The 18342-nt window shown below is 39.3% G+C and overlaps 1 protein-coding gene across 2 annotated transcripts in view; it reads left to right on the top strand.

Moving 5' to 3' along the window:
* Positions 1-18132, top strand: part of Pi4k2b (phosphatidylinositol 4-kinase type 2 beta) — a gene marked incomplete in the record, with an annotated part of 31573 nt that extends 13441 nt beyond the window's left edge. The window contains 6 exon segments of one of the 2 annotated variants that reach the window (XM_005392044.2): positions 1003-1070; positions 3951-4050; positions 5764-5897; positions 8113-8172; positions 13629-13807; positions 17994-18132. In XM_005392044.2, coding sequence (XP_005392101.2) covers positions 1003-1070; positions 3951-4050; positions 5764-5897; positions 8113-8172; positions 13629-13802 — 536 coding nt within the window. 2 annotated transcript variants of the gene reach the window in all.
* Between the last annotated feature and the right edge of the window lie 210 nt (positions 18133-18342).

Genomic DNA, 18342 nt, shown 5'->3' with positions numbered 1-18342 from the left:
CCCAAGTCAAAGCCATAAAGTTTTCATACAGAAGTCTGAAGGCCACTTCTTCCACCTGTCTAAGAAAATGGCTGCAGACCTGACTCCTGGGCTTCTGACTCCAGCAGACTCCTTCCCAGGAGATCATTTCCTTAAGAGATCAGTTCCTGTCTCCTAGGAGCAGGACAAAGCCAGATACTGGAAATGTTATCTGCAAAATATGAAAAATTAAAACTTGATTGTGTAAATTGTTTCGAATGCTTATGTGATGGTTAGTGTAGTTCTAAATACATTAAACTTTTCACTCGCTCTGCATTGTAAGGGAGCAGTGACGTAGACGATCCAAAGCAGTGGATTTGGATGGAAGCATTTCGAGACGCACCCCATGCCCACCGAGGCAGAAACTGCCAGTGGGGCCAGGCCTGTGTCTTCCCGAGTGCCTGGGGTGATCCTGATGCACTCTCAAGCGTGAGAACCACTTGGTCAAGGGTTTTTTCATTTATATTTTCTGAGAAGGCATCGTGTAATTTTCTAGATTGGCCTTCCTAAAGAATGTGTTCTTGGATTGATATTTAAATTGCTCTATAGTCTAGAGTACTCCAGTGCCTATGTTTGCCTAGCAATAAAGATAGATGCTTTTCTTTACTCTGGTGCAGTTATGCTTAATTTCAATACCCGTGATCTCACAGTTGTACCTACCTCACAGGATGGTTTGAGGGTTAAATGAGTTAATACTTGTTAAGCTCTGACAACAATGTCTGGAGCGGACATAATGTTCAAATCTAATAAATGTTGTACATATTGTGTTTATATATGTTAAATGTAGTAACTATTTGCTAACATTTATAGGAATTTTAGTTTATTTGTGTTCATTTGGAACCTTTAGTGTGGTAAACATACTACAGAAAAACAGTGGAAGTCTCAAAAAATCAGAAAGTGACTAGATTTCTCCCCTTGATATTAAAGCTGTCATGTCCCTAAAAATTAATTAACATATTTTTTGTTATTTATTTCTTTTGGAAGACAGAGGAAATGATAATTGGTTAGTCAGATATGAAAAGAAGAATTGTAAAAAGGAAATTGATCGTGAGGTAAGGAAATTTAAAATAAACAAGTTAAAAAATATGTATATATTCAGGTTATGAAAGAGATTTCTTGAAGTTATTCTGCACCATTTCCTCCTTCCTTTGTTTAGAATGGATGTCTAGTTTTTAATCCACTTTTTCTTATCCTCTTTCTTTCCATCCCTTATTTCATTGCATTTCTTTCTCCTTTTTCTCCTTCTCCCCTTCCTCCTTCCCCTTCTCCCTGGTGTCTCCCCTTCTTCCTCTTCCTCTTCCTCTTCCTCTTCTCCTCCTCCTCCTCCTTCCTGCACTTCTCTGTTTTGTTTTGTTTTTTGAGACAGGGTCTCACTTTGTAGTCCAGACGGGCCTCAAACTGGCCAGTCCTCTGCCTCAGCCTCCTGAGTGCTGGCATTATGCAATTCGCCACCATCCCAGCTCATTGCATTTCTTATTCCTATTTTTTATCATATCTGGACAGTCTTATGTTTTGTATTCTATTAGAATAGCCTTATGGTTTGTAATAGAATAGATTAGGTATGCCAGCCCAGCCCAGTACTTCTTAAAGCTTAGAAAATTTGTAGAATCACACAGTTTACTTTGCCTTCGTTTTACATGAGGCTTCTCATATTTTTTGGTGACATTTTTTTTGTTTTACTTATTAACTTTCCTTAGAATTTCATGATTTGGTATTAGATAATCCAGTATTACCTGATAAAGTGGAACATGTCCTGTGAATCTTAGCCACAGAATTTAAAAATGTATTTGCGTTACTTATAAGCTGGTTTTAACTTACATAATAGATTGAATAGATCCTTAATGCTATAAGAACTACAGATTTTAGCTGGGTGTGGTGGCACATTCCTGTAATCCCAGTACTCAGGAGGCTGAGGCAGGAGGATCATTGCAAGTTCCACACCAGCCTGGGCTACAAAGTGAGCTCAAGGCCAGCCTGAACTGCATAGCGAGACCCTGTCTCAAAAAGACAAAAAAAAAAAAAAAAAAAAATTAAAGATTTTAGATTCATAGCATCATCTTTGAATACCCTAAGTTCAAATTTTAGATATTTGCATATGACATATTTTTAGAATAGCTTTGAAAGTTTAAAGTAATCTCTACATTTGAGAAAATTTTAAGTGATTAAAATCATTTCTCTGGTACTTATAATCTCTGTGTTCTCAGGTTATGACTTAAAGCTCTTGTATCATTTTAAGTGTTTATACTTTTAAGTATTTATCCAGGAAATTTAAAAATATGTATTCACAGTGTTAGCAATAAGAAAGAACAAACCATACACACAGTAATTTGAATGAACCTTAAAACTATGTGTATCTGAAAAAAGATATACATACTGGGAATGTACTATATGATTCCATTTGTGTGAAAAATCTAGAAAATGCAAATTGATCCCTAGTGACAGAAAGCAGACCAGTTCCTAGTAGCGGAGTGGAAGGAAGGTTGGAGTGCAGAGGGACACAAGGAAACTTTGGGAGAAGATTTAGTGTATGTTAAAGTTATAAAGTTGATTGTGTGTAAGGTATACCTCAGCAGAGTTGTACATAAAAAAGAATGATTGGAATAAAAATAAATAGCAGTTACACCAGAAAATGGGTTTAAAATACACAAATAATGTAATAGCTCTTGAATTGATTTTATTGATCTACGTTCAGCAGATAGATTTTGCTGAAAACTTAATTATTTTGCTGTATTTTGTGCACTTTCATTAAGGTCAAATATTTGGTATAAACTAAATGAAACAAAGAAACTTGACGATATCCTCAGAGTCTCCATGGCAGTACTTCTAACTTAAAAATGGCCTTTTTAACTTTTTGTTACTTGACCTTGGCCCACTGAGACTTTAAATAATAAGAAATATTCTTTGTCTTCCTCCTGAGCTCTTCGTTCTTGCTACAGAAGAGTATGGAAGTTAGGACTTGCCTACATTCTGTAATCAAGAATATCTTGAGGTTCCTTCTATTTATTATTTTCACTTAAAGTCTTTGGGGGATTTTTTTTTAGAAACACTTTATACTTCTGTTTTGTTTGTTTTGTTTTTTGGGTGTGGTGATTTTTTTTATGATGCTAAGGATGGAATCCAGGACCCCATATATGCTCGGCAAATGCTCTACCACTAAATTATATCCCCAGTTTTGTTTTATTTTGTTTAATATGGTGCTGGGGATTGAACCCAGGGCCTTGTCATGCAAGGCAAGAGCTCTACCACTGAACCACATCCCCAGCCCTATTTTGTGTTTTTGTTTTGTTTTCTTGGAGACAGAGTCTCGCTATGCAGTTCAGGCTGGCCTTGAACTCACCGGGTGGCCCAGGCTGGCCTCAAACTCACAGCAGTCCTTCTGCCTCAGCCTCGCACATGCTGGGATTACAGGAATGTGCCACCATACCTGGCAACGCTCTATATTTCTATGGGACTCCAAGAAAGACTAGATCTATTGAGGGTAATTTTAAGTTGTTACCTTAAAAACTCAATATCTTGCAAATATCAAAAACAAGGAATGCATCTAACAATGAATTATCTTTTTTTTAGTACCAGGAATCCAACTCAGGACCTTGAACTTGCCAGGAAGGCACTGTGCTGCTGAGCTATATCCCTGCCCTTGAATTGTCATTTTTAGAAGCTGTAATATTTGCAAATTCGCTTCTCCAAACAGGCCAAAAATTGAAACCATTACTGAAAAACATGTCAAATTTTTAAAAATAGTGATTATGAAATTCATACTGGTTTTTAATAGTCTTTTCCACTCCTGGGTAAATTTGTATTCTTTCTAACAACATAATTTTTAGGGGTTTTTGAAAGAAAATGTGTCTTTAAGCCTCAATAATTCCTGTAAATTTATCCATTAAAAATATTTATATGTTAATTTATGAATGGATTATTTCTTTCCTCTTTAGGAATCAAACTGGATTGATGATAAAGAATTGCTTATTAAAATAGCTGCAATCGATAACGGTCTAGCATTTCCCTTTAAACATCCTGATGAGTGGAGAACATGTGAGTACAGAGAGTGTTCTACACAATCGATAATTGCTTCCTTTCCAAAATAGGAAGTGGGTATACCCTGGTTTCTCTTCAGATCATATAAATCTTTTGCCTTTTACAAAATAGGAAGGGGACAAAATTAACAGATCCCCAAGTAGCAGGGGGGACTGGGTGAAGTGGGACTGCACTAGGGCTCAGTGTGGGGCACTTGGAATTCGAAAATACTATGTGTGTCTTGCTGTGTATTGTTGCTTATTTGGGGCTGACATGTTTGGTTTTGATTTGTAGGCTTATGTTAGTCTTGGAAAATGGGTTTGACCACTTTCTAAAGAGTGGTATTTTAGGGTCGGGCGTGATGGCGCACGCCTGTAATCCCAGCACTCGGGAGGCAGGAGGATCGTTGTGAGTTCGAGACCAGCCTGGGTTACAAAGTGAGCTCAAGGCCAGCCTGAATTGCATAGTGAGACCCTGTCTCAAAAAGACCACACACACACAAAAAAAGAGTTGTATTTTAATGTTTTGGCAACTATTCTCTTACAGAGCAACTCAGGCCTCACAACCACACACATACACACCACCCCTTGTAGTCAGTACTGTAGTTCTATAGTTACTTTAGTGGTCTCTTATATGGTTAAGGATCAGGCTCTACATTTGAGCCAGTTTTTTGGTTTTTGCTTTTTGGGGTTTTTTTGTGGTTTTGAGACAGGGTCTTGCTATGTAGTTCAAGCTGGCCTTGAACTTACTTTGTAGCCCAGACTGGCCTCAAGCTCTTGGCCATCCTCCTGCTTCAGCCTCTCAAGTGCTGGGATTACAGGTGTGCACCATCACTCCCGGCAACATTTTTATTTTGCTTAAATTGCCCATAATATCTTAAATTTAAGATTTATAAGTATAATATTTTATATAGAATTCTCTTAAAATTAAAAAAATCCTGTCTGTGCCTAAGGTGAAATAATATGATAGCTAAAACAAGGGATGTAAATGAAGGAAAGTTTTTCAAAAATTTGTTAATAATTAAATTAGGATTTGGAATGTGTGAGCTCATTATACTGTTGTGTATTTTTTCATAGTTTAAAATACATACAATAAATTTTTTAAATGATCTCTATATCTAACCTACTGTGAACCAGTCGTGGTGGCAGGCGCCTATAATCCCGGCACTCTGGGAAGTTGAGGCAGAGGGATCACAAGTTTGAACCCAGCCCCAGCAACTTAGTGACCCAGAGCCATGGAGTTTTATGTATTTCTTAGTGGCACATATTTACTTCCTAATGCTTTAAAATTTTAGAACATCTGTAAAAAGTACCTGAATCGTAGACGATTTGTAGCTGTAGAGGACCAGGAGACCTCCCCTGTCTGGGGCTTGGTATTGAGTCTGGGCTGTGAGTGAATTTTGGGTATTTATCCGTTTCTAAACTCCTGAGTCAGATGGAATTAGGTATTTTGAGATCAAGCTATTTGAAATAAATCCATTATGAAATTCTGATTCTCTGCCATCTCAAGCTCAGAAGCATACCTTCAGTAGAAGGTTACTGTTTTTTGTATCTGAATTAGCTGTTCAAATTTGCAATCTAAATAATCTGGATTGCAGAGGTAGTTGTAGAAACTTCTCTCTCCTAACCTTTTCTTGGGACAACTTAGGAATTGTGGGAAAGAACCAGGATGAGTGGGAGTCTGAATGAATCATTTCCTGCCACTGATTAAAGGAATATTTTTTCCTGTTAGATCCATTTCACTGGGCTTGGCTTCCTCAAGCAAAAGTTCCTTTTTCTGAAGAAATAAAAAACTTGATTCTACCATGTATTTCTGACATGAACTTTGTGCAAGATTTGTGTGAAGATCTTTATGAACTTTTTAAGGTAACTAAATATATAATGGCAGAGTGTGCTGGTTTGGGGGAAGTTGCACGTTGTTTTGTTTTTCCATATTAAATTTTATTTTTAGTTTTTGTATATTATTTTTATTTATGCCATGCTGGTGGTCATTCTCAAAGCCTTGTGTGTGCTAGGCAGTACTGTACCATGAAGCTACATCTGCAGCCCCCACATTAAATTGTAAATGAGAAGCTCCATGGTGCTCCATACCTGTAATCCCAGCACTTGGGAGGCTGAGGCAGGAGGATTTTTTGAGACCAGCCTGGGTTACGTAGTTCAAAGCCAGGCTGGACAACATAGCAAGGCCCTATCTCAAAAAAAAAAAAAAAAAAAGTTAAATGAGTGTTAAGTACCATATATTGTTTGGGCTTTGTTCCTCTGATCAGGTGCCAGTATGTCCAGGCTGTGCTCTGGGCTACAGACTTTTGACTTCTCCATCACATCCTCTTGTGTACTAGAAAGAGGCTCTGCGGCCTTTTGTCAGGGTTCTTGTCCTATACACAGGCGCTCCACCTTCAGGACCTCAGCTTCACGGATGGAGACCTGCGAGAAGACTCAAATGGTCTCTCAGGCGCTCAGGCATTTTGGTCTGTGACAAGCACTGGTTGTGTCTTATCTTTAACTCAATGCTTACAGCGGCCTTACAGCACAGTTTTTATCATTTCAGCTTTGCTGTTGATGAAACTAATGCTGAGAAAGTTCAGGTTCATTGCCCTCAAGTTCATTGCCCACATTTAGAATACAAACGCATGTCTGTCTAACACCAACATTATCTCTACTTAATTCTGATTTTTTTTCCCTGTGAAATACTGGGGATTGAACCCAGGGCCTTCACACTGAACTACATTGACCTACAACCACAGCCCCATTCATTCATTTATTCAAAGAGTATCACTAAACTGCTATCCTCCTATCTCAGCCTCTCACAGGGCTGGGAATAAGGCCTCTACCACCATGCCTGGCTAAATAATTAGTTTTAGTTATTACAGAAAATAGAATGTATCTCCCAAAGAGATTTTCTTGTATTTCTGCTTGCAGTAGAACCTGACTAAATGTTAGATTTACAGGCTTACTTTACAAGAGTGTAAATTTGTAGTTTAATTTACCATGAGTGTTCTTTCAAGTGAGACTATATCAAAATTGAGAAGTTGTTTTGTTGTTACTGCTGTTGTCTTTGCAATACTGGGAATTGAACCCAAGGCCTTCACACTAAGTTTTATCCCAGCCCTTTTTGTCTTTTATTTTAAGACAGAGTCTTACTGAAAGTGAAAGTGTAAATAAGGACAAAAGTGTGGAATAGGTATTGCAAAATAGGAAGAAAATGTTCAAATGGGGGAGGAGGGAAGGAAAGAAGGGAAAAGTAAATAAAAATGAGAAGGAAAGTATGGAAACAAAGCTTTTGAAAAGTGGGTAGGAGAATGGGAAAGAAAAACAAGTTATATCATATGCAGGTACAAATCCTCTATGATGACTGTGATTGCTGTGTATATCTAAAATGTATCAATAAAATCTGATTTTAAAAAAGAGAGAGAGATAGAGTCTCACTGAGTTACCCAGGCTGGTCTTAAACTCTAGATCCCCCTGCCGCAGCCTCCCAGAGTGCTGGGATTACAAGTGTGTACCACTATGCCCAGCAGGAGTTGCTTCGTTCAAGTTAAACTTTTGCAAAATTACCCCATAAATTATAATACAGTATGTGTTTGGTGATCTGCTGTTGTTTCTTTTTAAAAACCTAAAGGAGTGGGGCATAGTGGTGTGTACCTGTAATCCCAGCACCTTGGGACGTGGAGGCAAGAGGAGCTCAAGTTAGAGCCCGGTCCATGTGACTAAGTGAGACCCTGTTTCAAAACTTTTAAAAAATAAAAGAAGGGTTGGGTTGTAGCCCAAAGTAAAGGCCCTGGATTCAATCCTTGTTACTACCAAACAGTTAAAAAAAATAATAATAATGCTGAGTTCATTGGTCATTGACTGGAATACAAAGATACATCAGGTAAAAATACTTTTTTCTTGTTATCAATTAGGAAAGCTTTCTCTTTGAATCCTTTCGCAAGCAATTTTAGAATTTTGGATAGTCAAGCTTTCTAATGGGCTTGTTACAAGGAAGAGTTCATTCGTTTTCAAATTTTGTGTTTGTTTCACGGATTTTGATTTTTGGCATTATAAGTAAGGTTTTGTTTTATTTCTTTTCTTTTCTGTCTAGACTGATAAAAGCTTTGATAAAGCCACTTTTGAAAGTCAGATGTCTGTCATGAGGGGCCAGGTAGGTCACTTTTTTGATAACTAAGGAACTTTCCTGAGACAGCGTCCCCTTCCTGCTGAGCCAAAATCACTCAGTTGATCAGAAATAAAGTCATTCGCATAGTGTCCTTCCTTAACATTACATTACGGATTGCTTGCTGCTAGGGATCAACCAGGGACTCACTCATGCTGGGCGAGCACTGCGCCGAGCTGTGCCAAGCCCCGCGTTAGGTGTCTCTGACCTCAAGCGTTACTGATGATGTGCTGTCCGTCCCCCTCATTGTCGGGCCCTGTTCTGGTACCTGTTGTCCTGAGTGTTACTGCCTTTTACCTCTTCTAACCTTCTTGCTGTGACAGTCCAGTGCCAAGCTGTGCTGCCAGGAGGTCGGTCTTGCAGAACATATTTGTCTTCTCGTCCCATAAATAACTGTGAGCAGTTACAAATAACTGTGTCACCAGGACTAAGCACTAATTGGGGATGAGGGAGCTCTAGTTCTAACTCAGTCCGCTGACCCTCTCCCCTCCCCTCTGATGAGCGACACAGGGTGTTAGTTCTGTTGTCGTGGACCTGAAGCTGAGCTGGCTCACAGGTGACCTCTGTATCTTCCACTCCATTCCAAAAGCAAGACTTGAAAGGAAAATAAATTATAGTGCTGAACAAGGACTTTTCCTGACTTCCCAATTAGCATTCTCTCCCTAAAACATACATTTCATTTAAGTAGCTGCTTGCTACAGTACTTGCAGCAAAGAAGATGGATCTAGCCTTTGCCCTGATTATTGTGTTATATAACTATACCAAATAAACAGAATTAATCAGAGACTCATTAATTCATCAAATATTTACTAGCAGAACTACCAGGATAGAGCCAGCATCCACAGGACCATAAGAACCAGAATATGGATTTCACCTAGGAGGGACTAGAATGGTTAGAAGCGTTAAAGACCTTGTCCCTGGTTTCCTCTGTACACTCCCGGGAATTGTATGTAAAATTCTATATGTGCTTTTTGGATGCTGGAGAGGTAGGATTTACATCTCAACAAAGAGATCCCTAATCCAAAGAGGTTAAGAATGGCTGCAGGAGGCAAGGCTGGGAGCAGGTGCAGATGTGCTTAGTGGAAAAGACAGGGGCAGGGAGCCCAGTGCAGAGGAAACGAAGGGGTCAGGTGATCGGGCTGGCAGTGTTACCACCCCAGAATGGATCTGAGCTACGTTCTTGGGCAAGGAGAATTATACTCCAATTTGATCTTTTTTTGCTTGAAACAAGTTGATATGACATAGCAACATGCTTTGTTGCTGATTCTTGCTCCTCAAGTTCACTCTTGGCCACCCTTGTCCCTGGGACCTGCTCGAAGACCTGAGTGGGTCCCTGAGACTGCAGATAGAACCAACCCTCTATGCTCTAAGCTTTTGCCCTCTACGCACACACCTATCATCATCGTAGGGATGTTATTTTAAATAAAGAAATGCTGTAAATAATTTTGTAGGCTTTACTTGTGGGTTAAAGTTAGTGCATGTGAGACTTAAACCAAAATGAAGAAATGGTGGCCTGAAGTGGCCTGGGAACCTTTACCTCTGCACCCAGTCACAGAGGCACACCTATGGGTTCCTGCTGTCTCAAGTTCATTTGTTCATATCCTGTGTCATTCTCAAAGGAGTTTAGAGATTATAAAAATTCATGTAATAAAATGTAAAATGACTAGCTGAAGATCTGGGGAGAAACAGAAATAAAATGATGGTATCTTGGTTATGTATTTTATTTAGTTTTATTTTTTGACTTTAATTTGATTTTGAACTTTCTGATAGCCAAAAAGAATAATATTCCCTGACCATGTACATGTTTATATAGTTCTTTGCATTTAGCTCTTTTGTTGTGGCGGGTGGTTTTTTTGTTTTTTGGGTTTTTAAATCAAGTATTATTCTGCATTCTAAAATCAGGGACTGGGGTTGTAGCTCAGTGGTAGAGCACTTGCATAGCATGTACACAGCCCTGGGTTCAATCCCCAGTACCCTAAAAAGTAAATAAATATATAAACAAATCAGCATTTACAAAACAGGGGCTTAATAACAAATTTAAAAAATAGCATTGTCAGCCAGGCATGGTGGTGCATGCATGCCTATAATCCCAGCATTTAGAAGGCTGAGGCAGGTGGATCGTTGCAAGTTTGAGGCCAGCCTGGGCTACAAAGTGAGCTCAAGGCCAGCCTGAACTGCATAGTAGACCCTGTTTCAAAAAGACAAAAAACAAAAACAAACAAACAAACAAAAAATGTCTATATATTCCAAACAATAGAATCATTATTTTAGCCATTCCCTTAGGCCAAAATAGTTGTATTATTTCTGTAACTTATAGATAATCCTCTGAATCGTTCTCCCCTCCAGTTTTATTAACTTACTGATTTGTGCTGGGTGTGGCCAAGCCTATTATCCTAGTTTGTAGCAAGTCTTCAGTTTTACACACATAATCAGTGACTTGCTCTAATTCTTACATAAAGATGTGTACTGGACTAGTAAGGCATTTCTCAGAATTAGGACTGATTATATTTATGAAAGTTAAAGTACATTTTGAATTTTTTTGAAGTATCAGTAGGTAATAACCAAGTTCAGTAAAATTCATTTTGTGTTCTACCTATGCCTGCCTGGAACATTAGCCTTCAGATTATATTTACTCAGTGGAAAATACAAAGGTTTTTCTACATGATCTGATGTAAAAGAAGACTGAAGTAACCCTTCAGTACTTCCTGAGTGCTTGACCGTTTCTTGGATATTTTTATATTTGTTACCGTTTACTTTATAAAAACTCTACATAGTTATGCTGCATTTTATGTGGAAGAACCTTGGTTCCAAAGGGTTACGTAACTTGTTACGCCTGTGAAATGAGCTTGGCAGATCTGTAACCCTGAGGGTTTGCCTCTGCCCAAGACGCTTGCCATGTCCTCTCTGGCTTGGCTGACATGTTCCAAGCAGCACCTTACTCAAGACCCAACTCTCTGTCCAAGTCTGATTACACCCTTCCTGACGTAAGGGCTGTGGACTTGTCCTAGGGCCTAGGCTCAGGGCCAGGCTTTGGCCACTGTGCTCCCCGCTCCCCAGCGGAGCCCTGATGCTGATGCACTGCGCTGCTTCTCAGACGCCCTGCCCTCTGCCCAGAGAACACTTTGCCTCCAGACTCCAACTCCGTCTCCTCCCGCCTCCTGCCGCCCAGGGAGTTCTGGTTTTGCAGCACTCCCAAAGAACATACTGGTGTCGCATTTTACTCAGGAATGTGGTTTTTAAATTAGCTTATTGAATAAATTTCTATTAAAAAATACCATAAGCTTGGCCATACAGTAGAATATGCTGTGCATAGTTGTATGTATACAGGACAGCAATTCTGCCCTCTGTAGTCTGAGGACAGGTGAGCTAATCTAAAGGAAAGCTGCCTGTACAAAGAAGTCCACGTGTTGGTACCATGTTCTTGGCCACGCCCTAGATGTCCCCCTTGAGCTATCAAGTGGCATCAGTGTCTCCTGTTGCCTGTAGTGTCTGCTCAGTCCATTTTAAAAATAATCTTCTCTGGTTTAAATACGTCATAGGCAGAGTGAAGGAAGTGGTTAGTATGTCGGGGAAGGGATGGGATTTTTAAAGTCCGGGCACAGTTCCTGTATTTGTCATACTGCTCTGTGGTCACTTGTTCCTGTGGCAGCGTGTTTTTAGAAGGTGAGTTCTCTCAAGGTTCACACGGCTTCCATTCCTATTCAGTCCTCCCTAACATGCCAGTGCTTGGTAAATGTCTTCTGAACTCCCAAAGAGACAGTAATAGGCTAGTGTAGGATTAAGTTTTGTGATTATGTAAGTATTTGAAAATTGATAATCTTGTACAGGGACTATCGTTTCTCATACGTTTCTATTTTCCAGATTCTCTTTGACAATCATATATTGTTTTTAGTCTGAAAAATATTAGGTGTTACTTAAAATCATATATTTAGACTCACATTTTTAGAATAGGATTTTTAAAATCCAGAGAGGAAACTAACCAGAACATTTAATTCCCTAGCCATGCTAGACCACATTTTACCTTCAAGGTACAAATAGTCCTTAAAACTTAAATTTCCTTAGTCCTTTTTTCTTGTTATCCAAATATAGCCAACCTAGACTATTTTAAGAGAATATAAAAGGCCCTAAAACAAAATCTATAACTGCTGTTGCTACTGAAGATTTATTTCCCTGATATGTTAAATACTCCAAATCTTCTAGAATCTAAACCTTCTGGTTCAAGTATTACAAAGTTTATTTATTAGTATGGCTTTATGTTGAAATTTCATGCTTATCACTATTAATTTGTCTTTATTAGAACCAGTAACATACATAGCGTGTGTGTGGTAGATATTTTTAAATAGCTGAAGAAGATAGCTATATACCTGATGTACATAATAAAATTTTTCCCAGTATGCATGGAAAAAATTAGCAAAATTTTATCTGAACAAAAAATGGACTAGCTGTGAGTTGTTTTAGAAACTTATTTGCTCAAAAATAGAAATTCTAAGAATTTCTTTGAACATGGAATTTGTAAATTTTACTTATTGTGATTGTGTTTTTTCTGTTTGAGTAGACTGTTCAATCAAACTTTATTTAAAATGAATACCTCCCAGGTTTTCTAAGCTACTCTGTGGTTTCCCATAGCATTTTCACCTTCCCATATATGCTATTACTCACGTACTCATGATTATTGACCCCTTCGCCGGTAAAATGAAGGCCAGAGTTTGTTTGCATGCATAACAGTCACATCCCTGGCACTTAGAATGAAGCTCAGCGTGTCGTAGGTATGCAGAAAATTCATTTGTTCAATGTGTTGCTGGGCCTGGGGTGCTGTGCTCTTTGCAGGGGTCCTTTCCAGGCTCTTGTCCTGAACAGAGAATTTGACAGGAAACATGCAAAAGATAGCGAGGGTTTTACATGTAACAGTATTAAAGGTGGGAAAAGTAGTATGGTGTGGCCATCCTATTAAAAACCTACTTGATTTCCTCCCAGGAGAATTGAGGATATCATTCTCTGATTGGTCCCACATGTAGGGCTTAGGCATGAGCCCTGGATGTCTACAATTGACAGATCACGCCCACTTACCCAGTGGGCGGCCCTGCCCTAACCTCCTGCCTCAAGTTGATAAGGCAAAATTTAAACCAGTGTTTGTTTCTCTGTCAAATGGAATGTGCAGAACCTTCCACTTTATTTACCCTCTGATTTGATTGCTCCTGGATCCAGGGGCATTCTAGAATATTTTTGAAGTTACCAGTTGTTAAAAGTTACTTAACTCTAATTTCGTGCGTTTGTGTGTATATAAACATATCTACACCCATATAATACTTACAGCAGTTTCTCATTCAGTTCTCTATTGTGTTAGTGATTGAAATAAAAAGTAGAATGAATAAATGGTTGAAATAATGTGAGTGAAGTAAGGCTTTTTATCTTTAAATTCATGGACCTCTCTCTTCCTCCTGTAGATCTTAAACCTTACTCAGGCGCTGAAAGACGGAAAGAGTCCCGTGCAGCTGGTGCAGATGCCATGCGTGAACGTGGAGCGCAGTCAAGGGCGCGGGCATGGTCGCATCGCCCACCTGACCAGCACGTTCACCCAGACCATCCACTGCAGGAAACCCTTTTTTTCCTCCTGGTAGTAGATGTAAGAGAAACAGCCGCTGGGCCTCACTGTGTTGTTAAACATTACATTTTACATCTGCTCCAGTTGCCAAAACCTCAAGTCATTTAAGTCTTTAAAGTTTTCTTTTGAATGTAATCAGAAGTTTACAGGTTTTTATCCAAATATTAAATTCCATTTCAGGGAAGAAGTGATAGATCTCCTACATATTATTTTTGTAGAAAACTGTGTAGTTTTTTTTTATTAGCTTAAAAGGTAACTTCATGGTGTACCCATGCTAGAACTGTCATTACTCTAGAAGTCCAAGTACAAAAATAAGGTATTTGTTGACTTTGAAAACAGTAACATTTTATATATATTTTTAAAGGTTGGGGAGAATGTGTATTTTGACTCTTTTTACGTTGCGTTATAAAAGGCTTTTGAGAGTGGCTAGGTCTGAAATTACTCTCTTCCTCCAACAGAAGAGTCAGTAGAACAGTAGGAAAGAATGAAGCAAAATTAAGTTGCCTTAATTGTATAAGCTGCTATTTTAGAACTGGAATAAGAGCACCTATGGTGGTCATGATTGGGGATTTTGTTAAGTGACAGATGACCACTTCTTTTTCTTTTTCTTTTTTTTGGTACGGGGAATCAAACTTAGGACCTCACGCTTGCTAGGCAGGCTCTGCACCGCTGAGCTATATCCCCGGCCCCTTTTTTCTATTTTAGAATTTTTTTTAAAAATTATTTTGTTTTAGTAAAAAAAAAAATCTAAGACATTCCTCCTTAAAAAAGTAGAAACACTCATTTTCATAGGGGAATAATGTAAAATTAAGGTAGATCATCAATATTTTCAAGTTCAAAAAAAGCCGTAAGTACTCCTTTTTGTTTCTTGTGTAGGATCAAGTAATTGAGCAATTAGTACTTCAAAATACTGATCTTGTTCAATTGAGTACTTCAGTTAGTATTAAACTTCACTGAAAAGTAAGTCATACCTCGAAGTGTGTATTAGATTTCATTTGGGGGGTTCTTAGTTCATAAGTGCTTAAAAATATACTCGAAATTATTAGAGTCAATTTTAGACTATCAGCCCAATTTGAAGAGAAACATGACAGATGACCATAAAATCATTTGTTTGATTTTAAAATTTAATTTTGTATTTTATTTTTAATACCAGTATGTTTCACGTTCTTAGAGTTTGTAGCGCTGTGAAGTCGTGAGTTATTAAATTGAAATGAGCCAAATATGAAGATGAGATTCTGGAGAAGAAAACCTTTTATTTGTTCTCCAGTCTCAAAAACAGTAACAATACTCAGACTAATCTGGGCAGGCACTGGGTGGGCTTGGCCTTTTGTCTTGTGAATTTACGATTGAGATTTTTTTTAATGAGTTGTTTTTGTGTGAAATGAACATCTGGGCAGCCAACTCAGGTTCTGCAGTCTCTGCCTCACATAAATGGGATGGATGCCAGAAGGCTGCCCTCAGGGGGTCACTGGAAATCTGAGTTCTCCACCCACTCCCACCCTCCATTAGCTCTGCATGGAGATAATGGAAAACTGACTGGAAGTTCAAAACTCAAACTTTTATCCTTAGGTAAATACTTGTAATTAAAATGTGCCTTTCAAAGATGTATTCTCAAAGAAAAGGAATAAGTTGTTGTAATGTTTGTATGACTTTGATAATAGTTTTTTCAGTATTTTGAGAATTACTATATTAATTTTTACAGTAAAAAACTTAGTAAATTGCTACTGTTTTATATGCTGAAATTAGTGTGAAAATATTTTTAAGTGTCTGACCATGCTTGAAACGTAGAAATATTTAAGATTACAAGTCATAATACCTTGGCTGTGTTTTGTAAACTTTCACGAACTTAATTCTTATTTAAGTATTGTTTTTCCAATGAGTATATTTATATTGTCAAACATGGTAGACTAAACATAATAAAAATCATCGTCTTAAAACCAAATTTTGGTTTTTGTATGTATATTGAATATTTACAATGTTGGTGAACTAATTTGTTCTTAAATGTCGGAGAACTACCATTTTTTTACTTTGGGTATTAGTGGTATCATTTAACTCTATAATTCCAAAAGATATTTTTAACCGGAAGCTTTATGTCTGAAGACATTTTACTTGTACTTAATCAGATCCTGCCTTACCATTCCCCGAGTTTGTCAGCAGTTACTGACTGTCGAGACATGGTTTTTTGTAGACTTGAAAGTAATTTTATTCACAGTTTTTTTTTTTCGGTGGTGCTGAGGATGGAACCCAGATCCTCACACATGCAGGGCAAGCTTTCCACAACTGAACAACATTCCCCTAGCCCTCTGTTCTTTTTAAATTCAAAGTACACCAGGCGGGCTGGCACACAGCTGTGATCCGAGCACTCAGGACTGAGGCAGGATGATCACCGTCAGTTCAAGGCCAGCCTGGGCTACCTGCTGAGACCCTGTCTCAAAAAACAACAAAAACAAAACAAAAATCAGAAAACTGCAATCAGAATTAGGAGAGGGCTGCCCAGCATCCATTGGCCACTGGTAGAAGGGGCCTTCAGGATGGCATGAGGTGCCGGGGCAGCCTGGTCCTCGGGCGATCCGCCATGGCCATGAGAGGACATGTGTCTGAGGACCGGAGCACATCCTGCCAGGGGTGGAGCGGATCAGACACAGACAGGTGAGGGCACCCAGTGAAAGAACAAGCACTGGCCGGGCAGTGACAGGAGCAGGTGGCCACCCGTCATTCCACAGTGACTGCAGAGGAGGGAGCCGCCGCTATCCTGAGCACCCTCGCCTCCCACACAGCAAGCAGAGCCTAGGACAAGGACAGGAAGTCCCCTCCCAGACACGATTGTGTCTTACACAGTGCTGTGCCACAGCAGGGCAGCTATCTGTGTAGCACACCCACAGAGAGTATGTCCCAGAAATGTACAGATGAAGTCGAGGAAAACAATCTAATAATTGAATGATTTTGTTTATTTCAAATGAGGTCTCACTGTATTGCCCAGGCTGGTCTCAACCTCCTGGGTGCCAGTGATCCTCTTGCCTCAGCCTCCTGAGGTGGACTGCAGGTGCACACTGCCTTGCCCAGCCCAACTCAGTATTTTAAAATACGCTTCAGTAAAGTTGGAGGTTCACAGGTTTGGGCCTAGCCTGGGCAACTCAGCGACTTAGCAAACCCTGTCTCAAAAAATTGAAAGGGGCTGCAGGTGAAGTTCAAAGTGAAGGCCTTGGGTTCATTTGCCAGCACTGAAAAAAAGCTGAAGGAATTTGTAAAATGTTAGATGCTAAGAACAGTATTCAAAATCAAAAAGGGTATAAATGAGATGAGCAAGCAACAGAAGGAAATCCAGTGAGAGCTGATAGAGTTTAGAGGAAATATTAGAGTTAAAAACATATTTGAGAAATAAACTAGAAAGAATCCAAGAGCAAAAAGACAACATTATCATGAAAACCTGACAGGAAAAACATACTGTGCGTTGAAACCAGTAAGGTGTTCCGTATTCTCTGTTATCTCGAGCTTAGTGGCTCAGATCAGCACAGATGTATTACTGTGGAGTGCCACAGCTTAGAAGTCTTGACACGGGTTTCTGTGAGGTAAAATCAGCATCAGCAGGGCTGGGTTCCTTTCTGGAGGCTCTCGGGAGAATTCATTGTCTTGTCCTTTAGGCCTCTCCATTCCTTGGCTATCTCCCTCTTTCGCCTTCCTTTTCTGAATGAATGTGTGTGTAGGGAGGGGCAAATATGGTAATTGTACTCGGGGCCTTGCCATGACCTATATCTCCAGCCATTTTTTAGTTTTTATTTGTTGAGGCAGGGTCTTGCTGAGTTGCCCAGGCTGGGCTCGAACCTGTGATCCCTCTGCCTTGGCCTCTCAGAGTGCTGGGATCACAGGCACGGGCCACGACACCTGGCTTCCACTTACTAGACTCTTAAGGACTCTGGTGATGATATTGGGCCTACCCAGATAATCTAGGATAGTGACTCTTTGTTAAATTATTTTTATTTTTTGGTAGTGCTGGAATTGAATCCAGGGTCTCACACATGCTAATGAAGCACATGCTCTACCACTGAGCGACACCCCCAGCCTCTTCTGTTTTTTAAAATATTCTGACACACAACCTTAATTCCATGTGGGCACTTTTGGGGACCATTAGGTACTCTCCCTGTGAGGTCTGTAATGTAGGCAGGACACCTTCTCTCACTGTTGTTTATTTTGTTTTTCCTTTTTTCAGTGTTATACTGCAGAGCCTATCCAGTGCAGGAAGGCAAAAAAGAGGAGGATTGCAATTTTGGGGCCACATCAAGACTTCCCTGGACTACATAGCAAAACTCTGACTCAACAGAAAGAAAATAAAATTTCTTCCCAGAAATCAAGAGAAATTGTTTTTGCCAAACAGATCTATGTTAGTCAGCTTTTTATTACTCAGAATATCTGAAGGTGCAATTAACTTAGACCTCAAGGGTTTTCAGGGTTTAGTTGACCCCACTACTTTGGGCCTAATGGCCTGTAGTAGAGCAAAACCCCTTACCACATGGACAGAAAGCAAAAGAGGGAGGAGGAGGAGCTAGGGTTCCACAACT

This window comes from Chinchilla lanigera, unplaced genomic scaffold (genome assembly GCF_000276665.1).
Source record: "Chinchilla lanigera isolate Chin_1 unplaced genomic scaffold, ChiLan1.0 scaffold00042, whole genome shotgun sequence".
Taxonomy (NCBI): Eukaryota; Metazoa; Chordata; class Mammalia; order Rodentia; family Chinchillidae; genus Chinchilla; species Chinchilla lanigera.
Note: the sequence above shows the minus strand (reverse complement) of the source record. Positions and strands in the feature narration are given on the sequence as shown.